Source organism: Haemaphysalis longicornis, unplaced genomic scaffold (genome assembly GCF_048455015.1).
Source record: "Haemaphysalis longicornis isolate Haplotype H1 unplaced genomic scaffold, Haemaphysalis longicornis Haplotype H1 scaffold_7, whole genome shotgun sequence".
Lineage (NCBI taxonomy): Eukaryota > Metazoa > Arthropoda > Arachnida > Ixodida > Ixodidae > Haemaphysalis > Haemaphysalis longicornis.
In genome coordinates, this window is record NW_027526422.1 from 51,174,295 (window position 1) to 51,197,699 (window position 23,405).

A 23,405-nucleotide genomic window follows, 5' to 3' on the forward strand; every position below is an offset into this window, starting at 1 on the left:
AAATCGATCTGGTTAGTGGGCCGGGTCCTCAGTCCAGGACAAGAGAGTAAAAGTAATTTTCTTCAAATCATAGAACGCCATCCCGAGTAGAATAGGATTTGTTCTTCGTGCCTGGAAGGGTTGAAAAGCAATAAAGAGCTACTTGGAATTCTTCTTCGGTTTCGAGTCTTGTAATATATGCAGGTATACTATTTATTACGTTAGTTAGCGAGTATATCATGCCTTCAACACCGTAATCATGTCATCATTGTTCGAGTTGAGAGTCAGTTTGTTATGATAACGATATAATTACGATAGAAATTCGGAGCACAAAAGCCGCCTTCGAGTACTGTGGACCACGTTGTTTAGGGCGCGATCGCGGTGGCGTAGCACAAACCTTCTCATTGTATTTGCATGTGAATAAACAAAGCACGCTGCGGATATGCACCTGCGTGCACGCAGCCGTAATGAAAGCCAATTTGTGAAGAAGGGAATGTATGCCATACAAAATGAAGGAAATATCCACACGACCTTTTTGAGGCTTCCAAACATCCCGAAACCTCCTAATAAGAAGTTGGTGACGGCGCAGAAAAATTAATGCGTTGGGCAGAAAAAAAAGAGCAAGAAACATTAATCCGATACAAGACAACAACGAAAGAAACAGAAGAAAGCCGCTTTATTTCCTGCTGTGCTATGAGCGTGTAGAGGCCGCTGCTTGGTACGTAGTATTAGACTGTTGAGTCTTCATAGGAGCATCTCAAAAATAGTGCAGGGAAGCCTACGCATTTTGAATACTTATCGAGAAGCTCTGATCGCTGATCCTCGCGAATAAGCAAGAAAGGACGAGTTACACACGATCTTCTGACCGATACTCTGAAGAAAGCTGGCAAAATAACTGAATCGCTAGAAATACGCTTTTTAACGCACTACAGCAACGAAGCGGGCGATTTCTAGCCCAGGCACTGCTGCCCCTCACAAGCGAGTGTAGCAGACGACAGCGGCGCGAATCCCTAAGCCGACGTCAGAGCCAGGGGGCGCCACTCAAAGATCACACCGCCAATATAGCCAATCCACGTGAGATGACCGCTTGCGCACTGGCGGCATTTCTCGATGCGTTGCCGGAGGAGAGTTGCCCTGTTAAAGCGGAATGTGTCATGTACCTGGTTCTAACCGAACCCTGTCTGAAATTCAAAGCTAAATTCCGAACGGGAACGTGTAGAAATGCAGAGCTTGGGCCAGGGGAAACACCGCACTCACTGGCAGTGAAAAAAAAAAGTTCTTGTGAGGGAACCTATCGCAAGGTGTAGAGGAGGCATCGGAAAGGGAAAAATCACGTCTTGCTCACAAGGGCTGTTGAGGAGGCCTTTGATTATTCATGCTAAAGCTATGTGCACCATGAGGCGAAAATCCCGCGATGCTGTGAGCAGCAGATGGAGTCCGACAGGTAGTGAAACGAAATTTCAAAGTTGAGATAACTATGTCAATGCTTCCTTTTTATCAGGAGGTATCTCCGGCGAGTTTCAACAGTAGCCGTTCAGTATAACATATTTTAAATCCATTTTAATCTTTGCCCGTACGAGAAAGTCCAGAGCTGGCCAGCATGACATCATCTGCTCCTTTCTCCAAACTTCCGACGTCGCGGCTTCCGTGACGTAGCCGATGCGCTGGCTGATGTTGGCGCGTGCTGCTTCGCCCTGTGTACACTGTACACATCATGGTTTTGGGACTGACGTCATGCTGCCCGGCGTGTGGGGATGGTGAAGACCTCGGACGGTCTGGGCGCGCGCGTGAGCTCGCTCGCGCGCGCGGCCACACCGGCAGCGGTGCGACAAGAATGGTGGCGTCAGGGGCGCCCTCCTGTCAGGGCGGCCGCTCGGCGTTCGTTTTGTCGAAACAGAAACTGGCACGAATAAAGGACGCCGTAAAAGATCGTTTGCGCTGCAATCCACCGTCTAATGCGCCATTCTATGATTAGTGGACTGGTAGGCCCGCATAGCAGCGGGGGAAAAGCGTAACACGAAAATTTCGTGTCAGTACTCCTTTAACTCCATGCAGATGCCACGCGCCACCAGGCTGTCGAGGTACTTATAAATGTGAACAATAAGGTGCCAGAGAAGAAAAACTCCTCGGGATGCTTAATTCTGCTTGCGTGCTTTGAATGCGAAAGCTTTATACAGCTGACCCCGGCGCGGTGACTTTACACCTACATAGAGAGCGTGTCATGCTGGAACATCCCATTCGCCCCCCTCACTTTCCTCCCCAATTTTATGGCACAACAAGACTTATGTAGAATCATCTTGCTGGTTGCGTGAAGCTGACATAGTAGAGATCCGTAGCTTAAAGGACTGCGCCGCCTGTAAAGGCGGCACCACCGCAGATAGGGTATTATAACAGTGAAGCCGGCTTTCGACTGTTCGAGTGTGGACTGGACACAAGGGGCACATGCGTATGCGCACCTCTTACTAATGCCGTTTTAAAGGTGCGAGGCTTTTGGGGATTGTAAAACGCGAAAAGAAATTGGCTCAGCTTGCACTAGTGGTAAGTGTGCAAGGCTGGAGAAACAGGGGAGCTGGTTGTCGACCCAGCTTGTTTCCCCCATGTATCCGCTGTCAGTGGGGGAGGGGGGAGGGTGTACACACTGGAACAGCCTTGTAAAATCCGACTAAACTTGGCCTCACCCCTCAGCGCTTAGCCAAGAACATCGCAAAACCTAACAACACGCAACACCGGAATAAGGTCGACCTGCCAGCCCCGCTGCTTTTTTGTTTTGTTTTGTTTTGTTTGCAACTGAACACCTATTTCACACCCTTTCAACACCCTACAGAAAACCATGGGTGTTGCAGTCGGTCAACACCCTATTCACCACACAAAAAGAGTATAAAGCTGCAGATTAGGGTGTTGGAACCTAAGAAAAAGGGCGTAATGACTTTAAAACACACACCCTTTCTCCACTTATACTACACCTCTTTTAGGCAACAAGGGCGCAAAAACGCTTAGTGTGTATATGTAGTCTTTTTAATTTTAAAAGTTCAAATTGACGTTTCACGTGCGAAAGCTAAACTTGGGACCGTATCATTGCAGACGAGTGATCATTGCAGATGAACATTTGTTTTTTGCTTTTGAAGATGTCTTACTAGTTGGGGAGGAGGGTATGAGGGGATGTCTTGTACTTCGCAGTGCAATTATACATGCATGCATGGCCTTAATCAATCAACAGCGGACACCTTTTCTACACCCTTTCAACACCCTACCGAAAAACAAGGGTGTTGAAGTTGGTCAACACCCTTATTTCCACACAAAAGGGGTGTAGGGCTACGAATAAGGGTGTTGAGACACAGGAAAAAGGGTATAACGTCCTCCAAACACCCGTTTTCTACTTATGCTACACCCTTTCTGGCCAAAAAGGGCGTAAAAAGTTTAGTGTGCAAGATAGTGCAGCGAATTCGGCAAGTTGGTGTTCAAGGTGAAAACCGCAGAAAAGACGAAGAGAGCGCCGTGTTTGTGTTTATCCTGTCCCTGTCTTCGTTTTTTCTGCGCTGCTTTCACTATGTAAGATAGTGCTGAATCCCAGAGATCGTGACGCATTTTTTCTGTATATACTTGCGCACTCTTTTGTTCATTGTGATTGTTTTCTTCGGCCATTGTTCGATTCACCGATTGCCGGGCCCAGTCCCTCAAGCATTCTGTTGGTTTTGAGGTGCCCGAACACAATGTATTTCCACTGAAAACGACAGCAATTTTTATAATTATTTGTTTTATTATTATTATTAAGAAATTACAAAGAATGGTAGGGATCAGTTGGTCCCAAATACCCAAAACTCGCGTCCGAAATTCCCTTATTTCTTTTCTCATGAACTCCGAACAGTCCTTAAGGTGAAAGATCGCGTGTATAAAAAGGCTCGTGGCTCTGGCCTCGAAAGTTGGAATATATATACTTCACTCGCCGTTCTACGTGTGTTACGAATCGGCCAGCGCCACCGTACTTTCCCGCATCACTCCTCGGCTGTGCGGCGAAGCCACTGCTTGCGCCTTTCAGCCGTCAGGCGCCACCATGTCGGTGACAAGTTTCGACAAGCCCGGCTCAGACGCTTCGCTTTCGGCGCATTTCGAAACTTCGGCGGCTGCCGGCGAGGCTCGTGTCAACGCTCTTCAAGGACATAGAGGCCCCGTCGATCGCAACGGAGTCCTCCTCTCTCCCCTCTCTCGGACTCAACGTGCGCCGAGGCTACGAACTGTGGAAAGAGCGTTGTGTGTGTCTGTGACGTTCGTGGCGTGTTGCCGCTTGTCGGCGTTTGACCGTTACCGCTTTTGGGTATTATAGACCCCCGCAAGCGCTGTAAACCATTCCTGTTTGAGCAGCGAATCGATGCTGTCGCTCTGCTCAAGTCCTGTATTGTAACCTCGCCCGTCGGGGCATTGTTTTTTTTTTTTTTTTTTTTTTTGCTTCGGCTCACCTCTCGCTATGAAGTAAACAGTTACGTTAGCCTACGGCTTTTGTACTTCTTCACGGCTGCAACAGCGGCTGACCGCTCGCATCATACACGCTACCACTCGTATGTCGGAGGCCACGGAGCTCGGATCGGGTGCCCCCACTTCGGGCCGTAAAACGAAGAAACGAAAGCGGAGAAAGAGACGCATACACGGTGTAGCAGAAAAGTATCCGGTCGAAGTAATTCTTGCCAAAGGAAAAATAAACAAAGCGTAAAAAGAAACAAGATGCTATGTATAGCTGTAAAGTATAGTATAGTAATAGCCACTTTATTTAACATTGGTTCAGGGTACGGGGGTGGCGGAGGCCCAAAGGGCACCCGTGACGTCCAGGGCTCTGGTCGGGACGGTTTCTTGCAGTTTCCAGGTAAGAGCTTTCCAGAACCTGCTCCCGGTGAGATGGAGGGAAAGTAGGGAAGGGGTCGTGTGGACACTCAAAGCGCGCTGTCGCCAGGCTTTCTCCAAAACGCAAAAGCAAACTTACGTGCCCCGGCGATTTTTTGTTTACGGTGAGAGCGTTTTCTCACCTTGAATGTATGCAGTATTATGGGCGATAGGTAGCCTAAATATAAGCCGAACAGAGAGCTCAAAACGACCAAAATAAAACGCCGCTAGGTCGTGCCTACAGCCCTCCCAGTCCCACACTTGTAAAGAACCGTAAAGTTGAGAAAACGAGATGAGGGCGTGTGATGAAATGTACGTGTAGTGGATGCGGCGCTCTATAGCGTGCGTGTTTTCAAGAGAGATTGAAAATCGTAGAAGCGTTCATCGCTCGCTGAGAAGCGGTGGTGTTGCCGTTTATTCCTAAAATATGTGGGTTGGCTCAGGCTTGACCGTTTATTCCATTCAAAGCGGTCAACAGGAATTCCTGATTGTCCGCACATACGAGGGAAACCAACCCCACAATGATACCGGCATCAAGCTGTTACACCGCATTGCAAGACAAGTATGCAACGATTATAATGCACGAGTACACGGTAGCTAATCAGGCCTGATCTTCCACGTTTTGTTGTCACAAGTCGCCGCAGAATCCGGATATAGTTGAGTGCTAGGAAGCAGAATTTAGAGCAACCCATGAGTTCCGCTTCGAGGGCAGGATGCGCTTCACAGCTGGATCATAGCGTCCATGCCGTCTAGAAAACATGGGCTTGACGGCCGCGCTTCGCTTCTGCGCTGCCGAGATCGAAGAGAGGAGGGGCTTAGAACCAACGCCTAGCGTTGGGGACGTCGTGGTAGACGAAGGCAGCCGCAGCACTGCACGTGATGCTAAGGTCTGTGGCGCGGTGCCACTGGCGGGCCTCGATATCGTAACGTTCCACGAGCGACGCCGTCGTGGTGCCGTTAAACCCGCCTGCCACGTAGATGCTCCCTTCGAGCAGAGCAGCCACGAAGTTACTCCTCGGAAAAACCATACTGGGGAGCTCCGACCACCGACCCGTGCGCACATCCATCTTCTCGGCCCAGTTGAGCCGCTGGGCACCGTCGAAGCCGCCCATCACGTACACGTCGTCGCCGTGTACGACTGCCTTGAGGCCACTGCGGGGCGTCGACATGCTCCGCACTCGCGTCCACGAGTCGGACGTCGGGTCGTAGAACTCGACTGTGTCCAGGACGTCGAGGCCCGTGAAGCCGCCCATGACGTAAATGCGGCCAGCGACCGCCACGGCGCTGGCATCACTGCGGACGTCGTGCATGGACGCCACGAGCTCCCACTGGTTGCGCGATGCGTCGTACCTTTCGCACGACGACGTGCGGCTCTCGCCGTCGAATCCGCCCATGGCGTAGATGTATCCTTGGAGAAGGGCCACGCTGACGTAGCAGCGAGCCATGTGCATGCTTGACTTGGTGGACCACTTCAGATGAGGCACGTCGAGGCACACGACCGAATGGTAGCAGCTTCTGCCATCGAAGCCCCCAATGAAGTAGACGAGTCCGTCGAGCATGGCCACACCGTGGTAGGCCCTCGGCGGCGTGCACTGGTCGGGGTGGAGCACCCAGCGACGCGAACGGCAGTTGTAGGTGAGCAGCTTGCTGGTAGCGCCGCCGCTCCAGCCGCCGAACACGAAGAGGATGTCTTTAGGGATGCGGGGTCGCAGCCAGCGCCACTCGGCGAGGTACGGCCAGAATCCCCACCCTTCGCTGTCTAACGCCACCATGTCCAGAGTCCATCTGATGGCATACAGGAGTTCGAGGGCCTCCTCGTCCTCGCGTACGAGTGGCTCGGCCTCCACTCTCTGCATGTCCGCGCGGCTACCGAACAAGAACCTCACGAGGGGCAAGAGTCGGCAGAGAAAACCACGCCTGACCTCTGGCTCCCCGGCGATCCACTTGAGAATAGCACCGACGGAGCCCTGGACTTCGTTAGTGACATGGAGTTCGTCGTCGTGGAGGACGTTCCACAGCTCCTCGAACGCCAGTGACAGGAACTGCGGACTCGTGGTCCACACCTCTTCGAAGTTTCGCACCAGAAAGCGGAAGGCCTTCTCGTTGAGTGGCTTGTAGCCTTTGCTCACGGCCATCTGGTAGGTGGCGACGCAGTTTCCCGGTTCCAGGCTCTCTCCAAGCAGCTTGAGGCAATGGTTCCGCACCGCTGACATGCTAAGCGCCTCTGCGACCTCCAGGACCCGGAGAACGTTGTGTGCGCCGACGAGCTCCTTGAGCGGGACGTGGTATGCAAGGTCGATGGCGAGTTCCAGCATCTCTGCGCTCATATCACTCACGAGAACCTCGCTGAAGGGTGGCCACTTGACATCATTCACCTGCTGTTCTCGCTCGGCGCCAATGCCAGTATCCATTGCCTCATACATTTCGGCGAAGAGCTCGCCGCAGCCCGCGAACCTGGCGGCGAGAACAAAGCGGTGGGCCAAGAACTCACCGCCGTCGGAGGTCCTGAACTTGACGTCGCAGTAGCGGCCGACCTCCCTCTGGGCCCTCAGCATGGGCATGGAGCGAGCCACGGCGCCTGCTGAGAATCTGGACTGGCGGCCTCCGTCGGCGAAGAGCTGCTGGGCGGAAGCGGTCGCGGTCGAGTAGTCGTTGCAGGGGCTCATTTCCTCGACGCCATCTCCGGCGGCCTTCATAATGGCGTCCGAGAAAGTCGAAGGCAGGAGGGCGATCTGAGCAAGGGGGGCCGAGCGGACTCAGCCGTGCCGCTTTCGCAGCCGCACTGCTAGGCCCAACTGACCGATTCGAATCGGCAGCTTCCGCGCGCCACCCGTTCACGCGCCATGGGTGGGCTTCGTTGTCGTCCGATTGCCTTTGGTGATGCTGGCGGTAACGGCCCCTATTCCCAACAACAGAGGCCCAGTTGCCTTTTTTTTTTTTTGGGGGGGGGGGGGGGGGGGAATCTAGGTTTACTGAACTGCTTAATGAACAGATTGGAAGAGCTAGGCCCATGGCGATTTCATTGCAAATAATGATGGGTCATATATCTTGAACTAAATGCAAATCCACAGCAAAAATATTTATAAGGTACCCAAAATCATCCTAATAAATTTATGAGGTGCTGAAGTTTGCCTACTCTAGTTTGAAGGCGAAAGCATAGCAATTATCAAAGACCTGTTCACTGCTATATCGTATATTTGCTGTTGTTGTTGATCCTGATAATTAATGGCGCATACCCAATCAGGGGATCGGCCAAACAACAGAGGATTGTAAAAATGAATGGTACTCTTATCAATTCACGACACGCCTAGGAAGGATAATTTAGATCAGTTGGTTTTGAAAAGAAAAAAAAACTGGAAAATTAAAGCGAGGATGACCAATCTCAATCATAAAGAGATTCTTCCTTTTCTTTGTCTTTTGACTCGATTCGTGGTTCATAGTAAAGGAAGTTGCCCACAGATATCAGACGGCACACACACGATAGACACTTGGGAGGAAGTTCAACGGATAATAATCAGTCAAGCCCAGGCAGCCGCCAAGTCCCTAGGGATACTGGCGACTCCTAGCAAGGGGTTTTAAAATAACCCCAACGATTGATATTGAACAAAAGTTTTTCATTATCATCCCCACAACCAGAGCTCTCCTCCCCCGCGCGCACCCGTCTACGCACGCGTTATTACGTACCGCGCACGCGCACCTGCAGCGGCGCACGCATCAGGCTCATTCTTGTTGCATTCTGCCAGAGTTCCGAGTTGTGCTGTGGTTAAAGCACTTGGCTGCTGCTCTGAAGAGTAGGGTTCGAATCTTACACAAACCTAGTTTATTTCCCTTTGCAGCGGAGGTCCTATTCGAACCATTCTTGTTGACGCCGACGACAACGACCACGGTCACTTTTCGGGTTTTATGAGACCTGCCAAGTGAAAAAAAAAAAAAGTGGCAGCGTATTTGCTCGCTTCGCTGCAAATGTCGTTTGAAGACGCCCCTCACCTCTCATCCTCCTCCCCTCCCGCCTCGCTCCTCCCACGATAAACACAGTAAAGGTTTGCTCAAGTCAATTCAATTTTCCTGTTGATGATTATGATGATGATGATTTAATGGTCATACCCTTTGCAACGGGTCGGCACTATAAGTGCACTGGCCAACTAAGACAAACATACAAAAGAAACAGGGAAAGACATACAAAACATGGAAAGACAAACACACACACTGTGCTGCACTGCTCGCGCGCCATCTGTTGGGACTTTTTGTTACTGTTGGGCTTGGAGTGAATGCGGTTACGAGGTCTAGGCTCGGGTGCGATCCTTTTTTTCTATTTGAAGGTCAGAGAGAGGGAGAGGGGAGAGGGAGAGAAAAAAACTTTATTACCTAAACAGTCCTGGTCGGCGCTACCGTGCCACAGTCTCTTCATTAGGAGACGGCCGGTCCGTATAATTCCCAGAGGTCCCCATTAACACGAAGGCAAAACCTTGTTTTCAACGCGTATTTTTATTTGCTAACGCTACCATCAAGCACACATCTATTTTTAAATAAAAGAACGCTGCTTGATTGACTCAAGTATGCCTAATTTTTTTGCTCAACAATGTTGACAGTTATGAAGTATTGCGCCGTATTGAGTGGTTAGGAAAGGTTTTGCCTATTGATAAGCCTGTCGTTCAAGAATTCTGTTAACTTTTGGCCGGGTGGCTGAGACAGACAGACAGACAGACAGACAGACAGACAGACAGACAGACAGACAGACCAAAATTTTATGGTTTTAGTAGCCCGAGAAAGCCTATCGTCTTTAATGTTAAGAAAAATACCACAAACGTTATGTATCAGTAATGTTTTTGATAATGGCTAGGATGTCGCCTTCAAACCAAGTAAGCAGACTTATGCGCCCGAAGAATTTTTGTTTGTCAGAGTTAGCTAACGCTTTCAGTGTGGGTGGCCCATCTCGCAAGCTATGCTCAGTCAAGTGAGGGGAGGGAAGTTTGAAAACAGGTCTCATTAAAAGGACAGAAGCTAACGTGCTATGAAGCCAGAAGTCCCTGAACTTCGGAAAGCGCAGACTACTAATTGCTCCTGCCACCCTACGTAACATTGTTTTTTATCTTTAAACGTAGCAGTCCGCGTAGAGAAACAAGCCTGCCTCGGTGCGGTCGCACACAAGGAACGGCGGGTCTCGCCGGTGTGTTAACAGTTTCCGTCAATTAGCCATGCACGCACGTTTCGTGTAGCCGGGCCCGTTTGGCGCCTTTTTCGCCGTCCGCTCCGGCCGTCCCTCCTTTGCTGCTTCCGACACCAAAGAGTGGAAGCCCTTCTTGCCGCCTCATCGTCGCCCGTCGGGACAACGACAGGCATCGTTACCGAGCGTTTAGCGCTCGTTGGCGCGCTGTTGCCGTCATTCGCCGCAGCCACCGGACGGCACCTGTCCACAGTCGCACTTCGTGAGGTAGACCCCGTAGCACGCCTTGTAGAAATAGTCGTATGCATAAGTCCTTCGTGTTCGGGAAGCGGCTTCTTATCCGCGAAGTACGTAGCCCAATTACTGCACGTCCTCCAGCAGGCGTGAAGTTTGCCCCGTTTAAAAGGGCGACGATCTCTGGCGTCTGGTCGGCGCGAGGCGGGCGGATGACACGAGGGCGACTTCATGCGTGCACGTCGGAGGAAGGCAGCGTTTCTTCCGCGATTCAGCCTGTGGCCACTGTGCACGCAACTAAGCGTACTGAAGAAAGCTCGTGCGTTTCGGAAGCCCTAAACAACTCGTCCGCTTGACACAGTGCGCGCTTCGGGCCACGGTGTAACAAGTACCTGTGCACTGCGAGCTTCGGGCCACGATGTGGGTCAGGGAAGCTTTGCAAGCACGAGTCGGCTATGGCTCGGGAAGCGCTATACCAGGAAGGAGAATGCGCCAATCTTCTGCTTCTCAATTCCCCTACGTGACAGTTTCGTCTCCATTTTCTCCTGCCTTGGCTCTGCCTATGTCAACTGACGCGTAACGTGTGCTAAGCGCTCGGGCGATTAGTTCCATTAGGCAAGCGAGTCGCGGACGCAAGTCACGTTTACCAACGCGCTTGCAAATCGGGCCTGACAAGGCGCTCGCCGAATTCAGGATGGTGGCTCTAATTAGGTGAATTTCAGGTGGTCAAAATTGATCCGGAGACCTCCACTACGGCGCGCCTCATCGCCTGCGTTGCGTCGGCGCGTTAAACCCTACAATCAATCAATCAATTAGGTGAATTTACTCTCATTTAGGAAAAGGCGAAGCAAATTTTTCTGTTTTGTTACAAATATAAAAAAATGTGCGCCATTGGTATTAAGCGCTGCTATTTGAACGCGTAAGTACGCAGGCCTAAATTTATGGCTTCAAGGTTAGCGTGATGGGCGATCCCATAGCGACGATTGCGATTTCAACAAAAAAGGAAAGGGAAGAAAATATATCCCACCGTCATATCTCTTGGCGGTGGTTTTATGAATAGTCGCTAGGACACCATAAAGTCTGGGCGAGAAAGTAGGTGGTAAATCGTCACCACTTCATCTGTTTTTCTAATATCTCGTAATTGTTTAAAGTTTGCTTTGCAATTGCACCACTGCCCTTGGGGAACAGCAGCATTTTGAATTTTGTTTGTGTTTTGATTTGACTGTCATTTTAAACTACTAAATGTTTCTTTCTAATTTCAGTGATAATTCAATTGCTCATCGAACCGGTTCGCGAACCGGAACGAAATGATTTCGCCTGAACCAGAACCGTAACCGAACCGGTATTTTTAGTTGGGATGAGGTGGCACCCGCTCTCGGGCTTCTTCTCTCAGGACCACCGTTACACGCACCGTAAAGCACAGCAGAACTTTATTTTCGGAACTTTAAGCACTGAAATACGGCTCGTTACTTCCAAATATCTGTGGTTGCTGCCTCCGAATTTTTGTTGTTGTTGTTTTGTTTTTTGTTTTTTTGTAATTGTTAACCACGCGTAATTTCCCTCTCACCCTTCGCCGATCGCACCCCTCCGAACGATCCGGCACTTTCGCGGGGCTCGGAACACGGAGCGCGATCAACTGCGCGTAGCAGCGAACAAGTAGCGCAGTTTAAGTACATTAGAGAGAACGACCGAAGCGAGTTTTTGTTGTCTGTTACCCACACAGATGCTTCTGGCACTAGGCAGCAAAATTTGCAAACGACACCGCAAAATATGTTAATAGCGGATTATTAACGCCGGAATCTTTTCTTGGTTACCCTGCGGTCTCCTGACCTCCGGAGGGGCGGAATGTACTGTCGAAAGCGCGGCCCATATGGAGCGAATTTTGACGATGAACTTCATCACCCAGCGGCAGTAGCCACCGGGACGGGCAACGGACCCTTAGCCCGCCTAGAAGCCACATATTCTAGATCTCTCTTCCCCCACGGAGGAAATGATACTTTCCGGTACGTACCCAGCAGAGCTAGGTCGCCGACGAACTGCCTGTTTGTCGTCGCTTCAACTTCGCTTCATGGGGGCCGCGCTCAATGCGTCCATATTGCGTAGCCATTTAGTTGGGGAGAATGCATTTAGGACTTCCTTCTTGGCGCGCGCCGTGGAGTGAATGGCGCCTGTCTCTGGTCGTCTCTGCAGTGGCATGGAGCAGGTGTGGCAGGCGGAGTTCCAGAAGCTCTTCTCGCAGTACGTGCCCCAGTCCTGGTACCTGCTTCCGGTCGTGCAGCGTCCCATCGGCGTCAACTGGCAGACCTTCGTCGACTCGGCCAAAGTGCGCTTCTGCTGCGAGGTACGCATACGCCGCCGTTCCTTTCCAAAACTATTCGCGCGCTTCCGGGACTCTGCTAGCCCTAATGGTGCATGGGCACTTCGCTGCTGCCTTTCTCTCTGGGAATAAACGTTTTTGTTCGTCTAAAATGGAACCTCTTGACGGCTTTATGGCGGTGGGCTTTCTGCTGGGCACGGCAGCCTGGAAGACAGGAGATATTAAGATCAATTTCCCTCGTGGATTCGGTATATGCAAACGGGACCAGCGCGGTTAGGAAATGTGGGTTTAAATATACTTTCGTTGGTATAATTGTGTAGAGCACTTTAGCGGCTCGCCTTGTGGTCGTAGCTCGCTCGCTGGACCCAAGTAGAGCCACACGACGTTCTGTCGTCGCGGCGTCCCAGAGGCTTCGAAAGCCAAGCGGTTTATAAGCGTTAGAAACTCGTGAACCGCTGGCACTTGTCATACATCTCCCCCGTTGTTTAGCGCAAAGAAAACAGAAGGTGCATTTGCGGCAAAATATACATAATTAACCACCAGCGCCCGCGTTCATTTAGTTATAAGAACGCTGGTTGGGTTGGTTTTTACGATAGTAGGCGAAAAAAAGTGGCAGTGCAATGCCGGTACGTGCGGGAGGAAAAGCGAGCACAAAAAGAACAGAACTCCCGCTGGCGCAATTTCAGGCAGGAAGCGCGCGAGCACTGCGAAGGCGGGAAATTTGAAATGCGTTGGACGAACCTCCGTTGAATTCATCCGGAGAGGAATGAGACAGGGCGGCGAAGAGCGTGATGGGTGGTAAGAATGAGCGGATAACGGCGCCACAGCCCATTGCGGCGGATTACTGCTCTGCACTTCCGGAAGCTTTCACATTGAGGGGAGCGGCTTTAATTTTTTTTAATGAGATGTTTGCTAATGTACATTATGTGCTGACACATTTGCACACTGTAAACAGTGTGCACTATCAGCTGTGCGCTGTTTTTCTGTTTCTACTGAGGTTATAATGAACTAGCAAGAGCGATGCAGTGCGTGCTGTCCATGCGGATGACAAAATGGAACGAAGCGAACGCAGAGGTGATGCTGTCGTGTGCAGGAATGCGGCCACGGCTGGACGTCGATGAAAGGGCGCATCTCGTTCTGGTTCCTGCTGACGAGCCACGGCGAGGGCCTCGTCACCTTCAAGCTGTACGGCCAGCAGTGCGACAAGTGCAAGGTGGGACGCTACGAGCCGGCCATGTGGTACCCGGAGGAGGTCGTCAAGGTCAGCACCCGCTCGCTCGAGCCCCGCAAGGGTTCTCCCCTGTTAGGCAGTCGTGTAGTGCGGGGGAGCCGCCACGGCGTGCAGATATGTCGCGCCAGATACGGGTCTCGTCTCCATCAAGTCGTCCCTAGCGTTTTTTCTTCACACTCCCCCAAACATGGTAGCCTCTGGCCCGTTTTTCTTAATGACCAAACACAGCTCAGCGTAAGAAATTGTTTTTGGTGAGGGGTGCGGGGTGGAGGGGGTTACGTTGAGCCATGTGGCAAAAGTGTCAGAAGTTCACGAGAGAAAAAAGTGGGTGGCGATAGAGCCCAAACTATCCCTACCCAGCTTAAAGCGCGTGCCACCATCAGTGTCGTCGTTAAGGCCATCAGTGTCATCGTTCCGCCGTCCTCCCAGGTGCACGTGTTCCGCACCGGGACAAGTGTCACATGTACGGAATGCAGGCGACCATTGTGTTTGCTCACTGACGCGCCCCTCCGCTTGTGGACGTGCGCAGGTGCTGGTAAACATCTACAACCGGGTAGGGCAAGTGTACTACGGCTTCCAGCAGCCGCCCATACACAAGAACCGGCGGCCGGGCAAGCCGCGGAACCCGCACAACGCCGAGCTCTGCCAGGCCTGCAAGGACGGCGTCTGCTCCGAGCGGAGATGATGGGAACACCGACGCGCAGGGAATAACCGCCCCTCGCACGGCTGCCAGAGCATCGCCATTGCCTTCTTGGCGACACGCAAACCACCAGGCAACACTACCGGCTAAAAACCAAAGCTTGAAAAAAATGCTGGCTGTTTTAGCAAGGTCTGAGGGGGCTCTGTGGCGTTTGTGGACACGCCCGATACAAGCTGCAAAACCTGTCGAAACGGGCGTAATTCTGTGGCTGTCAACTTCAGCAGCTGTGTATATGCCTTCTTTAAGCTGTCTGTGCACGTACGTCACTTCGAGCACAGTGACCAATGCTTGAAGCATCCCTGTGCAACAGCGGCATGCAGATGTAGCCGCCCCGGCAAAAAAAGAAAATAAAACTAGTAGACTGTAAGCCATGAAAGTAGAATATCTCGGCGAAAATTTGCATGGTAAATAACGCACAAGTGCCAGGGAACTAACTGAAAAGTGTTTGTAGCGCTGGTGGGCATGTTGGCAATATTTTTTGTAGCTACCCGGGCAATATGGGCAAAATTGCTGCTTCCTCTGCTATCTATTTATCCTCTTTTCGAGTCGTCACCCCCCACCCTGCTAACACTCATGATGTCACTTCCGACCGCATCCACAATAGGCATTCCGACAACCCGCATTCAGTCTGCCCCGCTACCTTCCTGCTCAAGCGGGGACGAGTGACGCGAGTCTGTTGTCATGTATTGCCCCGCTTTTCACCATCGCGTTTCGCCCAAAAGGCTCTAACCACACTCCTTTCGCTATCGCATGTTCAAGCAGATATCCCATCAGTCTTGCATACTATTTTCAATTACATAATTTTGCCCCTTGCCTACAAATGTAACCTTCTTTTAAGCAGCTGTGCGGGAATCGTTCTGTTACTTTTCTCTCTCTCTCTCTCTATTTAAATGAGCTTTTCCCTCTCTCACGAATTTCAATTCATTTCAAACAATGTGGCCTTTACTTGCTGTATCTTGCACCTTTACAAATTACGAACCAGCCAAGAAAACTCAATTTGTTTTCATTTTACGTAACATCGGGAAAAGAAAAGATACCACCTTTTGTATGGCTCCAGACAAGTCGCTGCAACTGGTTGAAGTGCAGTCTTTATGTGGCCTGTGTACTTATATAGCTCTTTGCTATGCAGCCTTGCTGATAGGACTTGCTGATAGTTTTAGCACACCAAAGCTAAGTTTTATTGTCTGCTAAAGTATTTTTGCAAGGTTTATTGCTTCTATCCAGTGGGGGTTGAAGGTGGAAGTTTTTAACAGACTCTGGTGTTTTTTCCAAAAGCATTGGACAATGGACACCGGAAAAAATATGTTCACCCTCCGGGAGACTGTGCATTTTGATGCGCTTGTGCAGCACATTAGCGTTATTACATATTTGGTATGCAAAATTGTACCTCAAAAAGATAAGGTGTTTGCATCAATTCTCAACAAAAATATAAGGCATAAATGTTATAATACAAACACATTGCAGTCACGTGTAGATCCCGAGGTGTGCTTTTACATGTTCTTGCACTAAACTGTTTTATCCTAAGAACTAAGTTCTGAAAGGTTACTAAGATGTTAGATTTATTAACAGTATATGAAAAAAAATTTCCTGTGCACCACTCCTTGAACCACATTTTTACATTTTGCCCATATTCATATCAACCTCATTTTTTGAGTAAAACTTATGCAACTTCAGCAAAAATTGTACATAAATTATCTCACGAGATCCACAAACCAGGGGTCTCTACAGAAAAACCAAAATTGTCAACAAATACGCACACCACCACAGATATTTGAAACGAGTAGCTTGGTCATTGTTAGTAGAGTTCACAGCACTACCAATTTCCCTACTGGTTGAGGTTACTGCCAACTGTTGAGCTCATGTTATGTGAGCAGTAGTAGTGCTTCCACAGCAATCGCACAAACACCTACAGAAGCTTAGTAACACAGTGGCAGCAATGTGCACTGTATCAGCCAATTTTAGTGTTTATGCACTGCTAGAAGAAAATGAAGTTACATCTAGTAGTAATAGACACCGTGAAAACAAAAAAACACGTTATGTTCCATTCCTAAACTTGAAGAGAAGCACAAAAAAAAATTCATTGACAATTACTATACTCCCTAATGCGAAATTAAGGTGCAGCAAGAGCTGCAGTCTTCTTGGTCATGGTGCATATGTGCTGTGTCTCGGGAAGTGATTGCGTGATCAGCAAACGCACGGCGGTGCGCACTACTCTGCTGTTATCTCACAGCGTCGCCGCCGCTGGCCAACCTATAGTTGCAAACTATGTTTGAATCTCCCGCTCAAACGTAGCGTGGTTCGAATCAGCCATGCAAGGGAAGCAGGGAGCATACTGTTGCAAATTGGGTTTGAACCTCCCACGCAAATGTCACATGGGTTGGACTAGCGGCGAACCAAACAGCTTTTTGGGAAGGGGACGGTGGGGAGGCCGCTCTTTGTGTGGTGATGCGTAAGACCAGAGTGAGGGGGAGGCAGTGAGAGAGCCACCCTCCGCACCCTTCGCTAGACACTGCTCTCCATTTTCTTTCTGCCGTTGCTGCTGCGTTCAGTCACTCGGTTACAAGGACACCTACCACGAACCCTGGGTAACGGCTGCCAGAGGGCTGCACCATTAAAAGAAAAGCCCCATCGTGACATCCTCTCACGTGTACAAAACGGAATATGCCCTGAATGCACTGGGGGCATCACTGCGGCAATTAGTCTTCTGAAATAATTGTAAACACAGTCTGTACACAAAATTTTATATGTCAAAAAAACCATCCTGCACAGGGGTATAGTCTCTAGATTTCCCTTACATCAAGTGTTCTGTTGGCTGTTTAATGATTTGTTCCCACCATTGAAACATTGGTTAGCTGCATCACATTCGACGACATGCCAACTCATTTTTCGTACTTGCAAATGTTGAAAGACCAGCTCCTTTTCGTTTTCTTATTTGCTCTAACAAAATCATGCACTATTAACACCACACACATTCCTTTAACGCAGCAAATTTGCCAGTAATATGGTTACAAAATACCCATATACATCACTATAACCATCTTTGCTCTGTGCTATAACACTGAGCAAGGCCTTAAAACCCTTTAAACTGAAAAAAAAAAAAAAAAGACAGTACATAGTTGTCGCATAATTTAAGCTTCTTGTACTGTGCAAACTGCGTCCCAAAAATTAGCCAACCAGAAAACACCCACGACTCTTACATGCACAAGAACACCAAAGTTGATGCTGTTGAAGTTCTGTCTTTATGCGAACAAGTGCCTGCATGCATTTCTCCATGTTTAGCAACACCACTGACACCATTCACAAAAGCCTTCTTTGTTGCTGTGGTAAACTTGATCTATCGATGCCTAACCTCTGGTAACAACTTCCGTGGTTTAACTACTTTTACATTAAAATGTGTTTAGTAATGTGTGTGTGTAGAGTTCAAGCACAGTGTGCTAGCAATCTCAAATGTTACCTTTATTGTTATGTTTACTTTTAAGCTGTGATGCACTTTTTTTGCCACCCTTTTTACTGTAACAACGTTGCTTGCCTTTTTATGTTTCCTTACGCTCAAGTTTGTCGGCCACTGCTGTTCTGAATTGTGTGTGCATAGCATATACTTACGCATGCTCAAATGTACACAAACTGTGTTGTGCAATAAAAACTAATTCTGCAACGTTCCCCAGCCTCTGGCTATTCACAAACTTGAGCCGATGTCGAAGACACGTTTATAATATAGAGCATTGATCGGCAAACAAATGTTACCAGCTATATGAGAGAAGCATACACCTTCCCATGCTGTAAAACAGCACTTTCTACCCTATGGAAGCACTCAAGCACCAAAAAACTGAAGGCACCAAATAAAAACTAAAAAAGAAGAGCCCTTTTTAAAGGCAGAAAACGGTTTTTTTTTTAGTTCTCAAACAAGCATGGATTCAAAACAACCTGTCATAACAAAATCTTGTGACCAAGTTTGGAAGCAGGTATTCTATCTTGACGCAAGTCCACTAGTTTGTTTTCTATTACTGCGGCCTGCTCTGCTTCCTTCAATTGGTCTGCATTGAACCTGTCTTTCTCTGTTTTGGCAGAAGAACACTCAACTTTGTTACTTGGAGCATTGCGAACGACCAGACATTTCACAAACACACTTGTCATACACGGCTGAACAAGTGGCCTCAACGTATAGTTGCTCGTTTGTTTGTTCAAGCCACAGTGACCATCTCAACCAGCGGTTTCGTTTCAGTGACAAGTTAATTGGTGATTCGATATCAACGCAACACATAAGATCAGTCTGCACACTCATGAAAGCACTAAGCGAAACTCACAAAACTGAACTGCACAATCCTACATGAAAGAAAAAAAAAAGCATTGTAACTCGTAAAATCAAGCCAGAAAGCTGAACAAGACAAAACCTTGGTTCTGTGCACAGAACAGGCACCCACTTGGTTTATAAACTTGAGCCCACAAGCGTATTAGTAGAACATTGCTGCAAGGGCAAGCATGGGCAATCTAACTGAAATGTGTGTGTTAATGGGATAGCTAGGCCGGGGACACTAATTATATATTGTTTCACATATTGCGACGCCCAAACCTACAAGACAATTGCCATGACAGTTGCTGACAGACACAACCTGGAGAACAGTGGGACTTAAGAAAGTGTTTTTAATATTTGCGTCAAGACATGAGGACAAAGTTAACAGAACAGGAGAACACGCTCAACAAGAAAACAAGCAGCAGTTTGATCTTATTGCATATACAAGCGCTGCCAGCAAAGACCCCCCCCCCCCCCCCTCCACGAAACATTTAAAGGAAAAAAAAAAGATAAACAGCACATTATTTTGAACTATTATTGTTTTACATTGCTAATCGAGCATCCCACCACACTGTTTGCTCAGGGGATCCTCTTTCGTATGTTTTGAATGTAACAATTGTTGTCTCCCATAATAAACTACTTGAATTCGAAGGAAGGAAATACACCTATGAAATGCACTCAGCCACCTCTCAATGCTTGGCCCACACACTTTGGGAAACGGTGCGGCCAAAGAACTGCTCTGAGGAACAAATGCATCTTGCATCACACTGGAAACTGGATCAAAAAAAGTCATGGCCTGTGCGCACTTCCCAGCAGACACTGCTCCGATGAACCACTGGCTTCTTTTACACACTCCGGTCGCTCTGTCTTTCTCCTTCGCGAATGAGGTTCTCACACAAAAACTCCTCTTCCAAATCCCCAGCCCCCGCCTTGTCGTAACTAACACGCGGAACTAACAAATGCAGGACACCGTAACAGTCATCGAACTTGCAGCACAGCGTCGCCATCCCGTCTCCAGTCACTGGCCACAGTCCAACTGCGTGCAGGCTCCCCTTCGCTCCTTTCACCACATGTGTCCAAGTTCACCGCAGATGATAAAAAAAGAAAACAGAGCAAAGAGGAGCCCCGCACGGCACCACTACTTGGGATGCACTGCAATGCCAGCTTCAGCAGGATTATTGAACTGCTGCTGCTGCTGTTGCTGCTGGTCGGCGTCGGCCACCTGCAAATTCAAGCGAAGGGCGTTAGCCTCACGCTGTATAGCCTAGAGCCTACAACTACAGCCTACAACTACAGCTCATATGCTACAGCTACTGCCTACAGCCTCTATCCTATGACTACTGCCTATAGCCTACAACTACAGCCTATCATAAGTATGTACAGCACATACGAACAGCCTACTGCTTATAACCATAGCCCATATCCCACAGCTATTGCCTACGGCCTCTACCCTACGACCACCGCATATAGCTTGCAACTATAACCAACGACTAAAACCTTTGACTACAGCCTTGTGCTGTACAACCGGTGACTAAAGCATGTAAATATAGCACATGGACAGCCTATGGGCTAAAAAAAAGAAACAAAGAAAAACAAGACAAAACCGGTTTTTGGTTTCTGCTTATCAAGCTTCAAGTTCAAACGGACATAATTTCTGCTCTGGTACAGATAGACAGACTGAATGATGACAATAGTCTTATTAAAGTCTTTTACTTGGGCACAGTTCACCGATACCATGTTCAGCTGCAACTCTCCAGCAGTTTTTTCACGAAAGCTGTCGCAAGATTAAATCTAAAAATCTGAATAAATTTGAATGTAGTTGTTTTATACAAAAACAAAATTACAATGTATAATTACAATGAGAAACTATCCATGTCCCCTAATTTTCATCATTATAACTGCCATAATAACAAAGTTCTTAGTTTAAGAACAGCTTCCCCCCCCCCCCCCCCCCTTGAGATGCACTACTGCAATGTATTTTCTTTTTTTTTTCTTTGCAGCGGTAAGCTACTGTCAAGCTGACAGTCAAGCCAGAACAAGTATCACGGCGGCCAAACCTAACCTAAAACAAGGAGGATTTTGGCTTCGAAAAATCCCCCCCCCCACCCCCTCGAGACCCTTTGGTGGTTAATCTTTGAAAATATTAGTTTGAATAAACTTGTTACAAATGCTTACGTGACTTTTGCTGTCACCTGAAAGAGGTTCATTTGTTCAGTAAAAAACAGCTGCTAAAAGCTGTAGTCACTTTCAACCAAAACTGTCAAGTGTCTTTACATTCAAATGCTTTCTTGCCGTCACAAGTCCCCCACGTAATCATGTATAACGTTGCATTTGAAATAGTACGCGCGCTCAACATTACGCAACATCCAAGAGGCAATTTTAGGTCAGAGCAAAACAGTACAAAAGGTGACAGGGAAAGTTAAAGCAGCTAGTCCAAGAGTGTCTTTAGAGACATCCTGCTCTTCAGACTTTGTGACAGGAGGTCGCTGCAAAGTACGTGCAGGGTTATTGCCTCCGGAAGGCCCATTTTAGAGAAATCAACTGCCGAGCAAAAGCAGGAGGAAGGAGCAGGGATAGTGCAATAGGGGGGGAAAAAACATATCTGGAAGCAGCAGCATGTCCAAATGATCGGAAAGAGAAAACGTTCTACAGAAACCAAAGAGTGTAAGTTCAGTGATCCGTGCAATAACGTGTCACTGCAAACAACAGGAATCGGAGGACAGTTCAGAGTCCACCAAATGCCAGTAAAGGAGCCATGCGCCAGGCCTTAGAGTGCAGAGGGCAGAAGAACTGCCAACCAGCGGTGCGATGACAATGCAAATTCCGAAACGACGGAGGGAAAGGCAGCAGCAGGAGTGGAGGGGGCAGAGGAGGAGGGTTGCGTGACACCGCGTCACCGTGGCCAGTAGGAGAAGCCACGCGCTTCGTCACCTGATCATCAAAATCGGCTGCATCTTGCATCGCTTTTCCCCGTCCGCCACCTGGGCCGAACGGGCCGTCGTCGTCTTGGTCCTCTGCCGCATCATCATCCTTGACTGCAGTTTCGGCCAAACAAGCAGTCAACAGCATCGTTATACAGGCCTTGTACGGACAATTGTACAACACTGTTATATGGGCCTTGTGTGGACTGGCCCTGTACGGTCACCAAAATTTTTCTCTGACCAATGCTCCCTGGCTTAAAAATCATGAAAAAGCCTTTGAATACGTGTGCCTGTGATAGGTTTTCAAACGTAATATAACGAAAACCGCCAGTTTTAGTTTCCACTCCTTTGAGCCCAAAGGGCGCGGACAGCAGAACATTCACTATTACAACACCCTTTTGTCGCGAATGTCTACTAACACTGCACATGGGTCGTATCGACAGCCCTGCGACGACCATCGGCCTGGCACATGTTCTGATGACAGTTTCCGCCTCAACACACCAATCATCATGCTTTTGAGGCATGGTAAGATTTAATGGGTTGCACCTAAAGAGAGGAGCGACCCATGCAACAGCTTCAAAGTATTCAGAGCAGCCAAAGTCTCCCTGGTTGGGGCTACAAAGGGCCTGCTGCCATCGAGGTGGATATTTAATAACCGCTTAGCTATCGGCACGGATGACAACTTCTAAAGTGATTTGGGCCATAATATCCACTCCTTTTTCTGCTTGTGGCACTTTGTTTTTGCTGGCAGTTTCATCCAGGCAGGCGGTAATCGTTGTAGTGGCTACCTGCACCAGCACGTGATCGCTGCCCCTGCAATGCCACTATTTGCCAAGCTGCATGGGTTAAAAGTGCCAATACGAATTCCTAGCATCCCACGGAGACCCTCAGTTATGTCAGCTTGTTTTCATTCACATGGGAGAGAGATCGCACCTATGTCCACTCGCCTACAGACCTATTCAGTCACCACAATAAATAAAATCAAATTAAATAACATTCCAGATGACACGCAGCATTTATAGCTTGCGCAGGACACCTTAATGGGTACAGGAAATGAGCTGCATAATAATATCAACCCATGAAAAATTGGTGTCAGTACTCCTCTGAAATTTTTTTTTGCGCACCTAAAGAATACATCACCATGCAGCCAAAAACCATACGGCAGCATTATACAGCATGGCTGCCAATCCAATCTTTGATAAATTTGCAGTTGTAAGAAGCTCCTCTCTCGCTTGTGCCAGGCACCGTGGTGCCCATTATCTGCAAGTAATCAGCTCAGTAAATGCACAGCAATATGGATTTTGGCTGCATGGTGATGCATACTTTATGCAACGGTAAATAAAAATGAGTTTGACGACCGGTGCATTTATCATCAGAGTATTAAGTACAGCGAAACTGTGCAGCACTCCTTTTCATCATCCTCAATGCTCCCACTTCTGCCCGGCGGTGAACAGAAAGAGTGCTTGCGACAAAAACTGAAGCACTGCATCCCTGTGGGTGGAATGGAAAAACTCTGCTTGCCTCTCCTTTTGAATACACGCTTGTTAGAATTAAGCCCAGGTGATCCAAATTATTCCGTCACACTCTACTATGGTGCCTCTCACAGGCCAGGTGTAACTTCGATATAGAAAAACCAAAAAATTCTTTCTTTTTTTGGGGGGTGTAGTGAATATGCGAAGCTGCACATTAAGGCAAA

At 48.6% G+C, this 23,405-nt stretch overlaps 3 protein-coding genes across 6 annotated transcripts in view; 1 reads left to right on the forward strand and 2 right to left on the reverse strand.

Moving 5' to 3' along the window:
• The window catches only part of LOC144145594 (receptor-transporting protein 4-like), a 63,822-nt gene extending 45,666 nt beyond the window's left edge, over positions 1 to 18,156 (forward strand). Inside the window, exons 2-4 of the mRNA XM_077677248.1 lie at positions 12,440 to 12,590; positions 13,660 to 13,827; positions 14,327 to 18,156. Of these exons, the coding sequence (XP_077533374.1) occupies positions 12,440 to 12,590; positions 13,660 to 13,827; positions 14,327 to 14,482 (475 nt within the window). The 3' untranslated portion in view covers positions 14,483 to 18,156. The remainder of the gene's footprint in view (positions 1 to 12,439; positions 12,591 to 13,659; positions 13,828 to 14,326) is intronic.
• Positions 5,667 to 8,575, reverse strand: LOC144144730 (kelch-like protein 10). The gene is made up of 3 exons (XM_077676254.1): positions 8,549 to 8,575; positions 6,430 to 7,583; positions 5,667 to 6,105 (listed from the first exon to the last, which is right to left on the reverse strand). The coding sequence occupies exons 1-3, from the start codon at positions 8,573 to 8,575 to the stop codon at positions 5,667 to 5,669; spliced, it is 1,620 nt and encodes a 539-aa protein (XP_077532380.1).
• The window catches only part of LOC144145593 (uncharacterized), a 50,241-nt gene continuing 44,057 nt past the window's right edge, over positions 17,222 to 23,405 (reverse strand). For 3 of the 4 annotated variants that reach the window (XM_077677245.1, XM_077677243.1, XM_077677244.1), the window contains exons 13-14: positions 21,720 to 21,823; positions 17,222 to 20,010 (exon numbers count right to left, since the gene is read on the reverse strand). In XM_077677245.1, the coding sequence (XP_077533371.1) occupies positions 19,927 to 20,010; positions 21,720 to 21,823 (188 nt within the window). In that variant the 3' untranslated portion in view covers positions 17,222 to 19,926. The remainder of the gene's footprint in view (positions 20,011 to 21,719; positions 21,824 to 23,405) is intronic. The other variant, XM_077677247.1, reaches the window with a different exon arrangement.

Coding starts and splice junctions, on each gene's coding strand:
- LOC144144730 (XM_077676254.1), bottom strand. CDS start 8,575: ATGAGCCTGATGCGTGCGCCGCTGCAG. Junction 7,584..8,548: donor TGATGCGTGCGCCGCTGCAG/GTGCGCGTGCGC, acceptor CCCCTTGCTCAG/ATCGCCCTCCTGCCTTCGAC. Junction 6,106..6,429: donor GACCAGTGCACGCCGCCGAG/GGCCTACCACGG, acceptor CCGCATTTACGT/CATGGGCGGCTTCACGGGCC.